Source organism: Ischnura elegans, chromosome 12, assembly GCF_921293095.1.
Source record: "Ischnura elegans chromosome 12, ioIscEleg1.1, whole genome shotgun sequence".
Lineage (NCBI taxonomy): Eukaryota > Metazoa > Arthropoda > Insecta > Odonata > Coenagrionidae > Ischnura > Ischnura elegans.
In genome coordinates this window covers 37,482,664-37,502,022 of record NC_060257.1, presented here as the reverse complement: position 1 = coordinate 37,502,022, position 19,359 = coordinate 37,482,664, and the positions used below count along the sequence as shown (strand labels likewise).

Genomic DNA, 19,359 nt, shown 5'->3' with positions numbered 1-19,359 from the left:
ATATATTAATCGAAATCCATTGCTGCGCAATGGCCAAAAGTATTACTCGTCATTGGGTCCAGATAGCCGGCCTGCCGAAGTAATTTATCTCGTCTCCTTAACAGAATGATAATAAATAATTTAGATCGTTAATTAAGAGTTGGGCTGGTGGAAATGAGATTTTTAAAAGCAATACGGTTTGAGACGTATTTTTGCCGTCACAGGTTAACGGGCGATTGACTTCCAGGTTGAGGATCTACGCTGAAGCCTTCAAGGTCATCGGTATTCACGGGGGAGAAATGGAGCGGTGGCCGAGTTGCGCATGAATAGCATCAACACAAAAAAGGGTCCGCTATAGAGTCTCAAACACAATGGCTTCGTTCCCTCCCCGCAGTCGTACGCCTTATGCGTCTCAGGAATACAGTTCAGCAGTAGAAGGTGATTTAGATAGAGCCATACAGACTAAAAACCAAGAAAATATGGCAAAAAATAGGAATGCGTGTAGAAAAATCAAGAATTTATCAAGAAAAACCATAAACCTAGAAGAGGAATTGAAAGAGGTCAATTGCTTTGAAAATGGAGAGCGTCAAAGCGATATTGCGCGGAAGTTTAAACGCACGATGCCTTATTCTGAATAAAGACGAAGTTAAAACATCAGTGACCTCAGCCGCACCAACTTCAACCAAGCGGTCTACAAATACGGAAACTTCATAGTGAATCAGTACAAAAAGACGAGAGTGGTAATCGCTCCGAGACATTTAGTGAAAGCTCCGGTTGGTTCCAGAATTTAAACGGCAAGCAGGTATTTTCAGTGCGGCGATATCAGGTGAATCTGCAAGTGTTGATAGCGCAGCCACCACAACATTTTCTGATGAACTCCAAGCTGTGATTGAAAGTGGCTCCTTTCCCCCTCAACTAGTTTTTAGTGCTGACGAGACGATATTCTTTTGGAAAAGAATGCATTCTCTTTCATTCATTTTCAGGGAAGGGAAACCCAGGTCAGGTTTCAAGGCATTTAAAGACTGTTTCACGTAGTTGCTAATGACTCGGAGGACTTCAAATTAAAATGATTTATCATTCATAAACTCCGCTAGCTATGAAATGGCATTCAAAGTAGCATTTTACTGTCATTTCGATGAGCGACAAAAGGGCCTGGGTGACACAATAGTTGTTTTTAGACTAGTTTGAAAAATCGTCAACTGCCGGCAATGCATTACGATCCCCTGAGATAGCAGTTGTTAGCCCACCCGCACGACAGAAGGGAATTTCAAAAGCACGTAAGAATTTTTTTTAACGTGAATAAAAGTCTTTGAATGCGTGCATACTCTCTTTAAAGATGTTTTAAACTATAAACATTTATGTAAATAATGTTTTCTAAGGCTTTTTATGGGAATATAGATGTTTTAGAGGAAATTTAATACCCAAGACCTATGCTACCAGGAACGCATCCCTATCTTCCCAATGTTAAAACGCTCTCGTATAACGCAAATTCGTATAGCACAAAGACCCCAAGGAACGCATCCCTTGCGCTATACGAGACATGGGTGTATTCATTTACGTGTCAACTTCAAGTTTGGAAAGAGTAGTGCGAAAAGCACATTGAATCTTTAATAAATAGATAATGGTATTTATTTTTCGCTGAGTATATTTTGGCACAATGCCGTTAATCATTCCAAAACTTTTTTGTAAGAACTGAGTCAAACTAATAAACCTATTTTAGACGTTTGCTGCAAGACTTATTCGTTGCGTATGTATTCACGCCGGCCGGAACGTTCGCCCTTCGCAACTAGAATCATGGGATGTTAGCCTTATTTCCGTACTGGCTGGTTGTTGCAATGGTTCGCTGTCCAGGATGGGTTCAAGAAAAGTTAATCTTGGTTGGGAGAAGGAAAATTCCAACGATTTATAAATGGTATACCAAACTTTGATGTATTTACGGTCACTGAATTTTTGAAAAAGGAGGACAGGTTCAACGCTCCATAGAAATGCGAGGCTTTAAGGCTAACAAGGGGAGACCAGGTACTTTGCTACGTCTTTTTCAATTAGGGCCTTAGTTAGGCTATAATTAATTAATTTTCATGCGTTACTTTTCACAAGTTATACATATAAACTTAAAATTTCTCGGTTATTACGATGCGTTTGTTGGGGTAGTGGTAGCGTGGGCAGCGTGTGCAGCATCCCACCCGGAGGATGTGGGATCGAGACCTTGTCATGGCATTTATTTTTATGTCTTCATTGTGATCATACGGCGTCAAGTTTATCATTAATTTTAATGGCAGCAATCGATTTTTAATGACGTGCGAGCGACAGTGTATGACGCGAAATTCAGAGACATATTTTTTATCATCATAATTTAATTAGTATAAATTACGCCGCGCGACCTGCCGTGTACCTTTATATCTGTATCACCTATGAATGTACTAATTTCAACTAGGGATGGGTCGAATAGTAGATTTCTCGAATTCGAATATCGAATTCGAATATCAAATCATTGCTCGAATATTCGAATACCTCGAATACTAAACTATGAATGTGAGAATGTTTGACTAGGTCGCCTATGCAGCAGGAAACCCAAGATTTTGGCGAGTAATTGTGATTGCCTTTAAAGGATTCAAACAGGAATTTAGCTGATTAATGGAATATTTTAATTTTATGTAAACAATAGGGTAGTTTCCTTCATTAAAGAAAACGAAAGGCATTGATTGTGATTCGTTACCTACCATTGGTGTATTCATAATATACAAATTATTTGGTTCTATACCGGTCTAGACCAATGGCAACGGTCAATTTTATCCTCATTTGAAAAAGGCCAGATTGGCACCCATGTGATGCCACTCCAATTGACATCACAGGGACCTAGTTTCTACAGGAGAGGATAGGAGTTTTACATCGTCTGAGGTTACTAATGCATGCATGAGGCACAGAGCTCAGGGAAACATGTCTTAGTAATCACTTATTAAAACTGGCTAAGGTCGGAAAGTTTTCTTCGTTTGATAAGGTAAGGTTTGGTAAGGTATCAGCGCTCTTAGCCTCGCCCAAGGTCACCTCACAAGGCGGGAGGGGGAACCAGAAATGCGTCACATGGACTTTTCCCCATCATTCCCACTACGCGTCGCGTTTTCGCGTGCTTGAAAATTTTCACTTTTAATTTAATCGCAAAAAATAGATATCGTCCAATAAAAATCTAAAAGCGTTAAATACGTACTCCAGGAGTATTAATATTTCGATTTAGGCAATAAAAAAATAATAGGAAAGCACCCTATTTGAGCATTACGCCAAAATGCTAAGCCCCCGTCGTATTTCTTCGTCTTTCCGGCATTTATTTTCCTGCGTAAAATGCTTAAATAAAGTCATAAATATGTCGTGTTTGGTCTTATTCTTTCTTAAATTACGCGCATATTACTAATATTTCAATCCAATAAAAGTGTAATAATAATTGCCGAAAGTCATTGTTGACACCTTTCGGGCTAGTAGATGACTCATGCAGCAGTTGACCCTCAGAAAGGGGGAAATTCGAAGCAGGTTGGTAGAAAAAGGTCAGCGGGTGAGAAAAGGGGGTGGGTGCGAAACACGTTTTTATTTTTCTCGCGTAACTTGATATTATTTTCGAAGCTAAGGTCTTCGTAATACGATCCCTGCACGAGATCGGGTCTTTTTTTGATATCGGAGAAGAGGAAATCGTCAGAGTGGGTGAGGCGAATGCTGAAGGGAGGGGGATATCGTGGGAAATGCGCCAATGTCACTATCCCACGGCACTGAGTTCCTCCCTGTGGTAGTTTCGTCTCCTGGGGAAGATTCAAAATAAGTGCCTGTCTTTATTAGCCACAAATGACACATGGTAAACACCTCGTCTAAATTTTATTAAAAGATGAATGCGGGAAAATGGTCAGTGGGGGAGAAAGAGTGAAGGGTGAAACGAGATTCTATTATTTTCCGGTAACTTTATATTTTTTCGAGGCTAAAGTCTTCGTAATACGATCCCTGCACGAGCTGGGACCTTTTGTTTGATTTCGGAGAAGAGGAAATCGTCAGATTGGGTGGGGTGAATGGAGGGAATAGCGGATCGTGGGAAATGCGCCTATGTTGCTATCCCACGGCACTGAGTTACTCCTGATGGGGGACACCTGGAATTCTCCTTTTTTTCACCCTATCTATTTCGGTTCCCCATGTCGAACTCTTTTCACCGCTCTAAACCGCGAATTTGATATAGTTCGTCAGCTTGCCGAAAACCGCGCTGCATGCACTAAACGACTAGAGTTCTCATTTTTCTGAGTCAACTACCAATGACGTGCGAGCGACAGTGTATGACGCGAAATTCAAAGTATTCGAGGTATTCGAGACGGTACTTTTGGCATAACTATTCAAGATCTCAAATATCGAATACTTTCTGGTATTCGAGTATTCGCGGATACTATTCGCACATCTCTAATTTCAACATATAAACATTAACTTTAACAAAAGTCGTTTTTTATCATATATGCACATATCATGGGCAAAGTATGCATTCTTCCCGATCGTGTAAAATAACAGTCGCGCCATAATTCAACACACTTTCTGATGTGACTGAGGTAAGTAAATCATTATAATATATATATCAATTTGATCTTACAATACCTTCAAATGATCTTCAAAACAGAATATCATCGATAGGTAAGAGTCAGGAGCAGCCTTGAACCATTTATTCCGTATGGCTTGTGCTTAAGGCACGGTAATGAATATCTTCACCAGGCTTTTGTTTCGACGTCGAGATGAAATTTGGAACAAAAAATCATTTATAATTCTTTTTTCAATACATGTTTTCCGTACTAGCCGACATTTTTAGGAAGCAAACTCCACCGATTCCCGGAAACTCACGCCGCGCTAAAGGCGACGGAATACAGCGATACTCCACTGGTGACTACTGCCTTGTGACGTCACATCTCAATCAAGATGGAAGCACTGTGTTTCAGCGCAACATGAAATTTTCCGACTTTCAAAACGTTTTAAAGTGCATACCCCAGATGCAGGAAATAAAAGTGACTATACTAATGTTTCTTTTTTAGGCTAAACTTTCAAATTCAGCAATAAAAAAAAATTAGTGCAAAAATTAGTAATTAATTATTATTACATTATAGCCGCAAAAAAGACCGAGATCGGAAAAAGAAAGCTCGTAATGATCCTGGAAAGCAATCTAAAATTACAGACAACATGTGTAAATAATTACATATTGTTTGATTTACTTAAATTTTGAAGATTACAAGAAATTAAATTGAAAGTTTGGATTATTTGCGTACTCCAATTATTCGTGTTGCATCTCCGCATTTTTAGCCCTGAAAATTGGGAGTTTGCTGTAGCTCTATTTTTTCAACGCCATACCATGGCTTTCTTTACACAACGATGTTCCTGGACTCACCAGGTTTTGCTCATAAGCAGCCATCCTAAAAATACCTTCATTATTATGGAAAAAAAAACTACCTTTGAATAGATGATGAGGATGTTGCTGAGTTTGGATGTTGATGGGGAGGTACAACTCTGCTAGCATCTTCACTTCTCACACTATTTGCCGATGAGGCTGCAACTGCTGTAGAACCTGTTGAATTACTCTCTCCACACTGTTTCATAGCTCGAGCAAACCAGTCAGCAACATCCACTGGAGCAGTCTCATATTTCTTAATGAATGGATGTTCTAAGAGCTTTTTATACTTGGGTCTCTGCCGGTAGTTCTTCGTCAAGCTAAAGATAAGAATCCATTAATAAACTAACACTGGTGAAGTTGACAATCCATGTTAAATAGTGAAAAATTATAACATAAGATACATACAGTATTTCTTAAAATATTATTGGGACACTCGAGACACTATAGCATTGTACACACATTGAACTTACACTGGGAGAAATGAAGTGGTTCATAATTCTCCACAATAATAATTGATTAACTCGACTACCTCCAAAGCTATAGTGTGATTAACAAATGAGAAAACTCCTGGGATTCGATAAATTTAAATTCTATAAATTTTGTGGAAAATTTCTCAGATCTTAATTTCTCCTAATATGAATAGATTCCAAATTTCCAAGTAATTCCACTTCAATGAGCCTGCACCATGTAAATAGGCTCAGCCCCGACTACAGCTAAGGTGACCCCAGTGCATGCTAGGCATCAGTACGAGTAATATTAAGTGAAATAATACATATTTGAAGTAAACTACCACTCATTGTAGAATCAAACCACATTTTAAGTACATTAAGAATTAAAATAACTGCTTATAAAAATGCAGTAAATGATGACTGACAAAAATTTTATGAAAGGAATATAGGAATATGACCATATAAACGCATATAAGAGACACACCTTTTTTCCCAGAAATTGTAATCCAAAATACGGGTGTGTCTGTTACACAAATTTCGTATCTCCCCCCTCCCCCAGTCACAAATCCAGGGGGAACTGAGTGGCCTTGGTTTTCAGCACAAGCCAGTCATCTGAAACCCTAGATGGCTGATGGAGGGCCGAGGGTTGTTTTGTGAAATCTATACCGTGGTTATTAAGTTATGCAAGAGATTACCCCGATTGTTGTTCAATCTCTTGGGAAGATTCACACTATGTGCCTGTCGTGTTTTGCCTAAAATTTTCCACGGCTGAAATTCTATTGCAATACTCCTGCGAGAGCATTTAAAAAATATTGTTCATGAGTAGGATAAGCATAGCAGTGCAACAGCATATGCAAAGAGAGGATCGGAACTCTTTCTACTCCCGCTTATGGGACGTTACATTCACAAAAGCATTGATTTAAAATTTTGGATTCATATTCAATTTCTTCAATGAATTTGTGTCCGAAGTATAAGGTGAAGGGCGTTATCTATCGATATTTGGATCCGGGGTATCTGATTTGACCATCCTTAGTTAGTATCATAAAGATAAGACTACAAGCGAATACCTACTTATCTCAGAGTGCCTTACACATAGTGTAAATTTAGCTGAAAAATGCAGCATAAATTTTTAGAATTGTAAGTGGAAATTTTAATAACTGTCGTATGCCCAGGCAATTGTCTGCAATACCACACTATAGGATTAAAAAAATGCAACAAAATTTTTTTTCTTTAGCTCCGATACTCAAAATAGGGGAGCGTCTCTTCCATGCGTTTATATGGTATTTGCATGTGAATTCAACTAACAACCTATTATTTTTGTTAGCCTATGGAAATAATAGGGATAAAGTTAATTTCTAATTTACTTAGTTTGAAGTTGGCTAATTAGGATGAATCAAAAAAGGGTGACGCTACCATTAGGAATAGACAGTATACAACATTCTGGAACATTGGATGAAGGTTATATTGTAGTCAAGAAAATGAATTGCACAGAAGTTTTAATGAAAAACCCTTAAACCATAATTTGAAGGATATAGTGAACCTTCTGGACAAATAATGTAAATATGACATACATTTTAAAAGCAATGAGCTGTGGCACTTATTCTCTTTTGCTCTAGGGCACTTCAAAAAGAAGATATTAATGAGAAAAAACAACATTATCAACTACCTTTTTCAAATAGTAACAATCTAAAATCTGTATGTATCAATGATTTCCTTCTGGGGAATGTAGCGATAAAGTGCTACCATTCTATAGTCACAGACACTAAAGATTAATTATTGAAAAGCAGGTACAGTTATTTCTATGAATGACTGAAAATTTTCCTTACCAGCAAGTGACAAAGGAATGAAATTCAGGAGAAAAATAGCTAGTTTCAGAATCTTCAGATCCATCGCCTCCCTCTTTTCCTGTACTTTTGATAGATTTAGGTAACCTTGGTGGGTCATCTTGAAGGACCCGTGTAAGGACTTCAAAGTCTGTTCTACAGTCTTGATAAGGGAACTGTCCCGTAGCTAGTTCCACCAGAGTAATTCCCAAACTCCACACATCAGCTCTAATGTCATAATCTGGCCGAGTAGGATCTGGTGGATCGATTCTCTCAGGCTGGAAAGAAGTGAAGCCATACGAATATTAAAGCTCACATTCAAAACTGCCCTGATTCAATTAATCTAAGGGATAGCAAGACTTCAATATTTTATGAAAAAATGTGGAGGTTACTAAATAAATCAGAGGTAATGCTTAGCAAAAAATGTTCCAATCATACTTACTGCCATGTATGCAGCACAACCTGCACTTCTAGTTTTTGCTTTTGAGTCAACAAGTCTCCCTGAGATACCAAAGTCACATAGCTTTACGTTTCCTCGCTCATCTAGCAGGATATTGGACGGTTTCACATCACGGTGGATTACACCATGAGACTCTTTCAAATAATGAAGAGCCTTAACAGTCTGAAATAAATTTAGATAATGAGTAATAAATCAATGACTGTGCAATAATAATATCTTTATTTGCCCAACGATCTAGTACATTAGTAATGGACAAGATATAAGGCACGTCAATAATACATCTAAATACAGAAAAATACAGATATAATTAATCAGGAATAATTGCCTGTTAACATATTTACATAAAGAGTTAAAATGCATCGTCAAAGTATTCATCAACTGAATAATGCATTTTAGACAGAAGTAGTTTTTTCAACTTGGCTTTAAACAAATTAGAATTATTCACATTTTTAATATCTGTCGGTAATTTGCTAAAAAGTTTGATGCCCATTTCTTTGGGCCCCATTTTAGCAACTCTGTAATTCTGTTTAGCAATTCTGTAAATCTGTTCTCAGTGACTTAAGCTAAATGGGGAATAAAGTCCAGGAAATTTAAATGTTTCATTGCAGTTCAAAGCACTTCCAGTTTCAAAATCAATCTCAAACAAGAGTGAAAACTTTGTAATAGAGGACAATACACTTACCGCTACAGTGACCTTTCCTAGAATTGATTCTGGCACTGAATCAGGTTTAAGCCTCCTCAGAAGCTTATCAAAACAAGTTGCCATCAGCTCCATACAGATCCAAACATCAGCCTCAGCAATAAAACAACCAAGACAGCGAACAATAAAAGGGCAGTCATGAGACTTAAGGACCACCTCCAGATCCATAATGACTCGCTTATTCTCTTCATTATTACCAGATCGGCGCATTTGCTGAAAGAGGAAAAATTTCATTACCTCAAATATCAAGATAAATTATGCGTAAAAAATCCACAAAGAAAAAATCATTCGCCTTGACCGGGTTCGAACCCGGATCCCCCAATTTCTGGTCGAGTGCTTTAGCCACTTAAACTACCTAGGCATCATTTTTCCCTGTGGCAATTTTAAGAATATACCGCAAAATTAAAAGGCCTATACATGGCTAGTCCTATTATACTTAAATAAGATAAATTATCTTTGAAGTAGCAAAAGTAAAAGAGTAAGCTAAAACTACATAATATCTTTGAATTCAATTCAACTGTACAAAGAGGAAAAATGAAATAGCATGAAAATGAATAAATAAATATCATACATAAATAATGTTATCTCCATCAAGGCTTTGTGAAAACCAAAAATTTTGAGGACAATTAGAAATTTGTAAAATTACATAAATCACATAGGCACATGAAATATTATCATTGATTTGCATTAAGATTTTCACTAATTCCTTGGAATAACTATCACTTTAATTAATCTAATTGATAACAAAGGATAGGAAGTAGTTATGAAAATCACCAAATATCATTGAAAGAAACATTTAGTGAAATAAAAAAAATGGAAGTGAACAGCCAAAGAAGTACTAAACACATCCAGTACTTTTAAGTCTGCTTTTATTGGCCTATGAATAATTTTTTTAAATCATTAGTACATACCTTAACAGCAATGATAGTTTGACTTGGCCGATGAAGCATTTTTACAACATGCCCACATGTTCCATTGCCAAGTTCACCCAGATGCTCCAAATCTGCGATCTCAGTTCGATATTCCTGCAACAGTAGAAATATCCTAGGTAAATTGCCATGCAAAATTACAATACCAACAACAGAAAACTTCAAACACAACCAACTAATTCATACTATTAGCCAGTTTTTCCACGCATATTGCTTAGTTACAAAATTTTAAAACTTATATAGTTCTTAAAAAATTGAGCTTGCTGCCACCTCACTTTCTCTCATTGTGCTAAAGAAGTATACAGTAGACTCTCGTTAATACAAACAATGTTATTACAAAGTTCTCGTTATTACTAGGCATATGGTTGGTCCCGACGAAAAGCCCTATTCAATATTTAGTAAAAGAAACTTTATTACGAAATTATGATCATCAGTCCCGGATGCTACAAAATGAACTTTATCACGAAGTTCCACGAATAAACAACGGCATTTAGGTGGATATACACTAAGCTAAGTTTTAATAATTGCGCCACGTTTACCAAGTTCTCCTCATGTACTGTGCCTAAAAGCATCAATCATGGTTCTTTCTTCAGCATATACACAACATCATATAATAAGCTTCACTCCTGTGGTTATATAGTTACCCACTCATGACCGCTCGTGAATTGGATGTACAGTTAGTCCTTTTTCTACACACATTCGATTAATGAACTTTCAGAGATATGAGCATTCAAAAATTTCATATTTCGAATTTGGTGCCTTTCGATTCGGCCAAAACGATCCGGTGTGGCAAAGAGAATTTGAATAAAGAGAGCATAATCTGAACAAAGTTTCACTGAATCCGGTGATGAGTTAGAAACTGTTCAGTGTTTCACCCGTTCTTCCTTACTGCAGAGGGAGGTTTTTCCGGTTTCGGCTGCGTTGCACGTCCAGCTAGATCAGTTCATTTGTTCTTTGATTTTGGTGGCTTACTTTGAAGCCATCTCCACGGATGAAGCAAGCTACCAACGCATGTTAGAGTTAAAAGAAGTTACTCAAATGGAAACCTGACAGATTTACAGGCATCCCCCGAGTTACGTATGTCTCGACTTACGTAAATCCGTACTTACGTAAGCGATAACCGTATTTCAAATGATTACGTTAATTTTCGAATGCGAGCGCGAAGAAGTAGATATTCGCTCGTACAACCTATGGTAGAAAAAATATCGAATAGTTATAGTTTTTTCGTGCTAAAAATAACAAAGTGACCCATTTTTGTCATTCCTCGAAGGAAATTTCATTAATTTCTGTAGAAAAATCGCTTATAAATTCCAAGTCAGCAATCAACGTGAAAAATTTGCAGTTCTAGCGATGGATGTGGTGGCGTATGTGGTTGCGCTCATTCCTGTACGATACAACTTGTTATACAGCAATCTCTGAAGCGCCAACGCAAAGGTTCGACTTACGTAAATTTCGACTTACGCATAGTCTGCCGGAACGCATCTCTTACGTAACTCGGGGGATGCCTGTACAAGCAATCCCAGCCCTGCCTCCACTCCTATCCTACTTTCCTTGCACATTATCAACATGCTACGTGAAATCTCTTCCCTGTAAATTGAGTTCAGGAGTTTTTGAATCATTGTAAGTCAACAGCATTCATTCCATCTTCTTACAATTTTCTCTTGGTACAAAATTCATACCTATGCAACAACACTGTCCACAAATAACATTTCACCTTCAGTCTCTTCCTCAGTTGCAGAACCAAGCCAGTACATTATATATACATATTTCTCACAAAGCATCTAATCCCATTGCTCTTCTTGACCCAGTTTCAATAGCACACATTTTTATTCGGGGGGAAAAAAGGGGGAAATGACAACAACACTTAATCCCTTCCCTTCAAATACCATGTCATAATAAAAAAATTCTCAGTATCAGCAGGAAATGCACATAAATTTTAAAAGCCAGGGTGGGGCAGAGGGGGCATGTGCCCAGGGCGGCAGACTTCAGTGGGAAGGAAAAATATAATATTTAACTTAATTTTTGTAATTAAATTATTTAAAAATAATTACTAATTTATAAATTATTAAAAATAAAATTTTGTACATCAGAGTATATCAAGTTTTACCAGCTATTAATATTAATTCAAAACATTTTAACAGTTCTAAATTATGGTTGACTTGCAACCCACAACTGATTATAGCAATATGGTTTTGGAATGAAAATTACAATAATTTTCAACACTATCTTCAGTTATAACTAACAAAATTCATCTGAAAGGGTCAAAGAAAACAACTATTTCCATACCTTACTGTCGAAAACCAATATGCCATTCATTTTCATGATCTCCTGCAATTTTCCATCCATGTCGCCACCAACTCCACCAGAGGATGACCCTGAGCCATCAAGGCCCCTGTGCTGAGCCATGTAGCTGACAGGAAGATCCAATTGCTTTCGTGGACGGCTCCCACCTGTGCCATCAGCCCTTCCCAGGCTACCTCCCAAGTCTCCCACTGCAATTAACAACATATAAATCCCTTTATTTTTAAGAATATATGACATTAAAATGAATTTAAACGTGGCAGGAGGATGAAAACTTAAACAGTTATACCAGGCCCAGAACCAGGGTGAGGCAGAGGGGGCATGTGCCCTGGGCGGCAGACTTCAGTGGGAAGCAAAAATAGAATATTTAACTTAATTTTTGTATTCATGGTGAGTCAAAAACACAGTACTATTCCACAAAATTTATTTATTGTGGAATAGTACTGTGTTTTTGACTCACCATGAATATTTCATCGTTCCACCAAGTAACGCCCAAATCAGTTGATTTTTTTTTATTTGTCATTAAATTATTTTAAAAAAATTAATAATTTATAAATTATTAAAAAATATTATCAATAAAACTTCTTAACAGCAAATATATGGTGTGTAATTTAAACTACCTCATCTCAAAAAAATATGTCATGGATCTATTATATTTTAGTGGTGGAATCGGGAGAAGAGAGGGAGCAAGGGGGGATCAAGGGAGGAGGAGTGGGTTACTTATCTTTGCCCCCTCTGACAAAACTCCTATTTCCAACCCAAGGTATACGGCATAATTTTTAACTAAGGATTTTTCCCAGTAGAACAGCAGTTCCTCACCATCTTTAAGAAGATGGCAGATTGTTGGATCCCATGCAGCATTTATCAAGACTTCCAAGACAATAGATATTTATAGTGCCACATTCTGGGTGTACAATACTACGAGGGCCAAGTATGCCAATTCACCCAAGCGGAAGCGTGTGGCCGGAAGCAACAGGAATCACTGTCTACCTATGCCATACACGGCAAAAGGACAACCACTCCGCCAGAGCTCTGAAACGGGGGTACTCAGCCAGACCTCCTCATCACTGCAAACACTTCCGGTCCTGAAGGCTAGCAAAGCAATAATCACTAGGCCGTTGTCACCCATGACCACATTGGACATGCTACTCGAGCCTCTTAAGGGCCTCTAACGTTGTTCCTTGATGGAGTTGGCCTGAATGGCGGCTGTCCCATGCTCCTCCACATCCCCTCTACCTGCTCCCGTTGGTGGAAGGCCCCCGATTAAGGCACAACCACTAGGCAATGGTTAGAAGGTGAGTCTATGTGTGACCCACTCCATCTTCTGTGGTGTGACCACGTGGATCATACCACATCAGATGGAGTATAACTGTGATCCACCAGGCACGTATCCAGGGGAGATTGAGGGTTAAAAAAGATTTTGACCCCAAGGAAAAAAGAGAAAAAATGGGAAGAGGGGAAAAGGAGAGGTGAGTGTGAGGGCATGTCGTATAAAACTGACAACTTTCTCTCCAATGACACCCAATGGTCTCCTCTTCTTATTCTCGTAAAGATACAAATACAAGATACCAGCCGATCGACTTAAAAAACTGAAATTAAAGGCAACCAAATTTACTCCTACCAGCACAGTCATATATTTAGGGCATAATATAAAGAAAAACATTTAATACTTTAACCTCGTATTATTACAACAACTCTGCACTGAAATGCTCAAATACCTACTAATTAAATGATTGCTCAATGATCTACTAATTAACTCAATCCTGATGTAAGACCTACAAATAAATATTTAAAATCATGTTGCTTTTAATTTTACTGAACCACTTGTGATGAAACTAAAGCCAGTTAGATATCTCCAGCTAGCATCTTTTTAGCTAATTCGTACACCATGAAAAATAATTAACTAAAAGAATAATAGGATATCTAGTGATTAAATATGTCCAATGAGAACAAAAAGAAATTGAAATTAGTGAAATTAATGTGCAGCTACTATGAACACTCAATTTGACCACGAGAGTCTTGAATGAAATCCTTCACATTATTATCAAACCAAATATTTTGCATTTATAAATGAAAGGAGAATTTTTTTTAGCTTTTTTGTAAATAACAGAATTTATGATGGGATTCCCATTTACTAGGCAGTAATTTCTCAGGGCTAACTTTGTTCCTGATGCCGAACATTTTTCTCTTTTCCTTCCTCCATTCTTATTAGATAGATTACTAATTGAGACAAAACAACTGCCAACAGAAGTCCACCTGATGACTAAGATAAGTATACTTCGGTTGCATTTGCAATACATTTTTTCAAATGATTACTTGATGGACACAAAAGGAGGAAATCGTCTTCGTATTCATCTGAAAACGAATCTCACCTCAAGAAATACGAACATAGTTCTACTTATTCATGATCAGGTACAGTACCAGCTATAGAACAGAGCCATCACTAGTCAAAGTAAATCTATCTTCTAAGATCATCAAACAACATGTAGTGCAATAAGCACAACACTAGTGGACACTGTGGTACAAGTGGCAAGGCAGCTTTATTGATCAAATGCCAGAGGAATAAATCCTCAATTTTGCTCATGAACAATTGACCTTTCCGAAAGTAACGAATAATCACTTAACTGCATGTACTGCCATGTGCAATTGTGAAAAGATCGACAGTGAGAGAGGACGCCAAATAAAGGAAGCCACAGCAAAATTATTAATTGTTATTCAGGGATTTAAACAAAATCTCATCTTTTAAAGTGAGACATGCCACCAGTTACACCAAAGAGAAAATATTGAGATCAGATGGGAATCCTGATAAAGTCATCAGAATTTTTTGAAGGGAACTTCATCATCCCATGATGTTAATACCTTTTCCCTATGGGAATTATGTAATAAAGAGTCACTCGTTAATGCAGTATTTTAATCTCAACGTGCAAGTGGGTACCACACAAATAATGCACAATCATAGGTAAATATAAAAGTAATTTATTCAAAGACTTTAAAGGCCTGGTTACACGGTGCATTAACCCGTACGGGTTAATGTCTAAATGTATGAACGCGAGAATGAACGGAAAAATTCACCGTGTAACCACCCCAAAATGTACAAATGCATGAACGCGTGAACGGAAAATAGAACATGTTCTAATTTCGTTCATGCATTCGCACAAGTTGATAACAGAGCCACCTGGTGGGAAACGACACATTTAGTTGTCATCTGCAGGGCTATTCCACGGCCGTCTTGGCTATTCAGTAACTCTTTACGCGTATTTGTTCATTTGTACTGTATCGTAAGTGCTTGAATCCTACCACAAACTCACCATTTGCATCTACACTAATATTTGCATAGATTATCCTTGTATGTATGCCGGACATACCAAGTTTATGCCTATGGTATCTTATTGGTTGTATTATGCCGGAACAAAACAATCGATGAGGTTGTCACAGAGTTTTCAATACGACATTTGTGAAATACAACGGCTATCATACGACTTATAGAACACATTTAAACATAATTAATATCATACGAATTAACGACAATTCTACCTTTTATACGTCCGAGGTGGGAATGCGCTGGCTCACCACAAAAATACGACTCACATTACGCAAGTTCATAAATCGGCAAGACCTCTAAACCAACATCTTTTCCATCAACAGCAAATATCTTCTTAACTTTATAACCGTCCCGGACAAAAGTAGAACAAAGTATTAAAAATATCTACTCTCATATATCATCTACACTCAGTGAAACAGGTGACAGAAAAATGTCTAGTGAACACGGCTTAAAAACAAGATGAGTCTACAAATTTTCAGCCTAAGTATTAACTTTGATAACGGTTTGAAATAAATAGGGTACTATTGAGATATAGCATTAAGCAAGCGTTAACGATAAATATTAAATATAAATAAATATTACTGGCACGAAATGAAACAACATCGGCAACTACAATGAAAACCACTGTTTACACGGCAGCGCAAATATATTACCAGTATGTGTAATTTCCTCGTCCTACAGGAAACAACGAAAAGGGAATTATTTTTCTGGTAGGTATCGTCTGCTTCCTACCTAATGATACTGTTTTCACATTTAAATTTTGCGCACTGTAAAGGGAATAAACAAAAACTAAACGCCTCGCGTTACGAGAAAATGTGTGAAAACTTGTGCGAACGCATGTACCGTGTAACCGCTCATTCATGCTCCTCGTTCACGCAAACGTCCATGAATTCAGACATGCAAACAGACACGCATTCATACATTAACCCGTACGGGTTAATGCACCGTGTAACCAGGCCTTAAGGCTACGTTTCGCTGTTCCAATAGTACCAAGTGTTTCCTTGCCATCGTCACAAAAGCAGAATTATGATAAATCAGGACATCCCACTTCATGATGTATCAAGTATCCCACAACAATTTAAAAAAATATAGAACCAATCGCAAATAACTAGAAATAACTCATCACTCATTTTGGGACAAGGAATACAGTTTTACAAAATAAGCAGAAAACTATGATTTGATTGTAATCATTACAATCTTGCGGGCATTGAAAAAAAAAACAAATATAATCGGACAACAGCTAAAAGCAGGGTCTTTGAAGTACCAATGAATAGAATTAGGGCAGAAGATGGGATATGGATTGCCGCATAAAGTTATATTATTTCTCTTAAAGAATTGCTTCCATTAGATAAATAGAATTCCTAACTTTCATTGTCTATTTCAAACTTCTCATTAAATACAATGAACTAAAAAGGCATACTTCTATAACCTGACAACAAGAAGTAAATGATAACTAACAACCTCTATTTTCTAGTTGATACTCTTTGAAATCAATGAAAAATATACACTACGTCATTTAATCACATATAACTCCTCTTACAAAAGCGATTTCCCAGTTAAAACATTACTATAGCCTGTAGGATAAAAGACCTGAAATGAACACTTGACCCATGGTGAAACATTAATTTCAGCTCTGGCATAGTGTTCCTTAGAGGCAAAAACCGAATGGGTAGGCATATGTACTCTGAAATGCAATGCTAAATGATAATAAGATGAAAGTTACTCAATGCCTCTCTGGTATTTATTAACTACTGCCTTCAAACAGAGGCCATAAATATTAACACCAGACCCCCACAACAATAGCAAATAGAGTAAACGTGATGGCACGAAAAATCCCGCCATTGCTTAATATTTGTTAAACAGAGAAAATTTCTCGAATATTAAATAATATTTACACTGCCTAGGCCTCCGACTTGTTCCATGTCTGGTACTAGGAGAGACGTGGCTCAGGTCCTTCGGCAAAGTATCAATTTTCTTAGCTTTATTCTCAGCATCGAGACGTGCTTGAAGATCTTGAATCTTGCTCTCCAGAGACATCGTAGACACCAGAAATGTATCCGTGTACACCATGTAAAACTAATATCAGAAGGCTACAACATAGCTGTTAGCAGTCTTATCTTCTGACATTTCACATTTAAATACGATAATACCGAAATATCCATGGCAATATCGATTCATTAGTTTATGCAAAATACAGGTCACAATGATAATAATATCTGACAATGAGTTCTACCCTGAAATAATTCACACACCACTCGCATTTTCCCCTGCAGACTACACAGCTGAAAGCCTCAATCAATATGGCGGATGAGGAACACTTTCGCTCCCTACACAAAAACATTTGAGCAACGAGGTACGCAAATTTTCCGCGTCTCCAAATCTATACCATTAATTCATTCTTCTCTTTGATGGGATAATGCAAGCAATGAAAATGCAATAAATAAAAACCAGTACGCATAATTACAGCTTTATTGGATAACATGTCTTAGGTACTAACAATTAACAAATTTACCAAGTTTGCCAAGCATTTAGCCACCGTAAACGACATTGCTTCTTAATTGTTTCTTTATCCATTTTCAACTTTTCTTTTTCTGCTTTGCTTTCCAAGCATTCTTGAGGTATTTTCAGGCGTTTAGAAACCACTAATTCCCCATTCTCCTTTAAGAATGTACCCCCAATATCTTCCCTAGAAGGGGGCCCGTTAGGGAACACAACTGGAGTGATCCTGATCAAGTGCTTCACTTTCCACAATCTTTGGTTGTTTTCAGGTATATTCTTAATTATCACAACATCTTGACGCTGTAATAAGTAGCAGAAATTACGATTAATGTGATAAAATGCGACAATTAAAGCAGTAGTACAAACTCTACTTACTTTACCGTCCATCTTATACTGTTTCATTATTTCCTTCTCCCAATAGGGTCGGCCTTTAAGTGGTTTGATTCTTTGAACCATGAAGACCTTACTCGGTTGAATTGGAGGATCTTCTTGGTTTGGAAATCTGTAGAATAAAGATATAAGTATCAAAGGCAAAAGAATAATGTCAATAGAAATTTGGTCTTCTACCATGTTAAACCAGACCAGCTCATCTAATACAATTCAAGAAACATAGCTCCAATAGAAAGAAATTATACAAAATATGTTAGTTATCCACGATTCGAAGACATTTCTGATTAAACTTGCGCTATTCTTCTTTAAAATTTACCCCAGAGGTCTTAAATATTCAGAAGATAATTTCGATTCTAGAAGCAAGTTTTCCTGGTGTAACTTCAAATATTTGATGTATTCCCGAGATAAACTAAAAATCCTAAGGTTTCCCAAGTTTCTTAAGTAGGCGTAAAATTTTTGAGTGGAGATTTAACTGAGGTCAATTAAAAATTCTAAAGCGATCTCATAAAAGTTGAGGAGTTATAACCTCGGCCAAAGAGGTTTTCCTGAGGTTAATCTTTGTAATGGATACATCTAGTTAATTAGAGTTCAATAATTCTACAGAAGAAAAAAGTGTGTACCTCAGATTTACCATCATGCTTATAATTAAAATTCCTAATAGTAGATCTTCAAGCTAGCCTTCAAACAGAAAGACAAATGTTTGAACAAAAAAACTCAACGGAATGGTTTCTACCACTCTTAAAGCAAGAAATTTACCTTGGATAGTAAATGAACCCATGACACTCAACAGGTTTTTCGTGTTCCAAAATCTGTCGGCTGAAAGAGCTCCTTGATACAGTCAAAGTCCGACACTGAACTTGGTTAGAAGCTGCATTTACGACCCTCGCCCCAGAAAACCGCAAAAGAGACATGACAGACAGCCTTTGTTTATAACTCCGCTACCAATATTCAAGACGTGAAGCAACTCATCCACTAACAGAAAGATTACAGTTTTATTCACAGATAATGGAAATTCTCTTCGTAATTGTTGATAAATAACTAATTCACACCAAAATACATCACAAAATATTATATTGGCCAACACTCGGCGACTCGGCCGCACACAAGATTTT

The 19,359-nt window shown here is 37.3% G+C and overlaps 2 protein-coding genes across 3 annotated transcripts in view; both read right to left on the bottom strand.

Annotated features, from left to right (window-relative positions):
• Positions 1-17,722, bottom strand: part of LOC124169144 (dual specificity mitogen-activated protein kinase kinase hemipterous-like) — a 42,705-nt gene extending 24,983 nt beyond the window's left edge. For both annotated transcript variants that reach the window (XM_046547649.1, XM_046547650.1), the window contains exons 1-7: positions 17,254-17,722; positions 12,022-12,227; positions 9,718-9,831; positions 8,789-9,019; positions 8,089-8,268; positions 7,650-7,924; positions 5,434-5,691 (exon numbers count right to left, since the gene is read on the bottom strand). In XM_046547649.1, the coding sequence (XP_046403605.1) occupies positions 5,434-5,691; positions 7,650-7,924; positions 8,089-8,268; positions 8,789-9,019; positions 9,718-9,831; positions 12,022-12,227; positions 17,254-17,428 (1,439 nt within the window). In that variant the 5' untranslated portion in view covers positions 17,429-17,722. The remainder of the gene's footprint in view (positions 1-5,433; positions 5,692-7,649; positions 7,925-8,088; positions 8,269-8,788; positions 9,020-9,717; positions 9,832-12,021; positions 12,228-17,253) is intronic.
• An 87-nt stretch (positions 17,723-17,809) lies between these two features.
• On the bottom strand, positions 17,810-19,332 carry LOC124169146 (39S ribosomal protein L30, mitochondrial). Its single transcript, XM_046547652.1, has 3 exons — positions 19,004-19,332; positions 18,233-18,359; positions 17,810-18,157 (listed from the first exon to the last, which is right to left on the bottom strand). Exons 1-3 carry the CDS (start codon positions 19,156-19,158, stop codon positions 17,867-17,869), a joined length of 573 nt encoding a protein of 190 aa, XP_046403608.1. The 5' UTR covers positions 19,159-19,332; the 3' UTR covers positions 17,810-17,866.
• Between the last annotated feature and the right edge of the window lie 27 nt (positions 19,333-19,359).

Excerpts from the sequence above, each read along its gene's own strand:
- LOC124169146 (XM_046547652.1), bottom strand. The coding sequence starts at position 19,158 with ATGTCTCTTTTGCGGTTTTCTGGGGCGAGGGTCGTAAATGCAGCTTCT. Across the intron at positions 18,360-19,003 it reads GGGTTCATTTACTATCCAAG|ATTTCCAAACCAAGAAGATC; the intron begins GTAAATTTCTTG and ends TTTATTCTACAG. Across the intron at positions 18,158-18,232 it reads AGTATAAGATGGACGGTAAA|CGTCAAGATGTTGTGATAAT; the intron begins GTAAGTAGAGTT and ends TACTTATTACAG.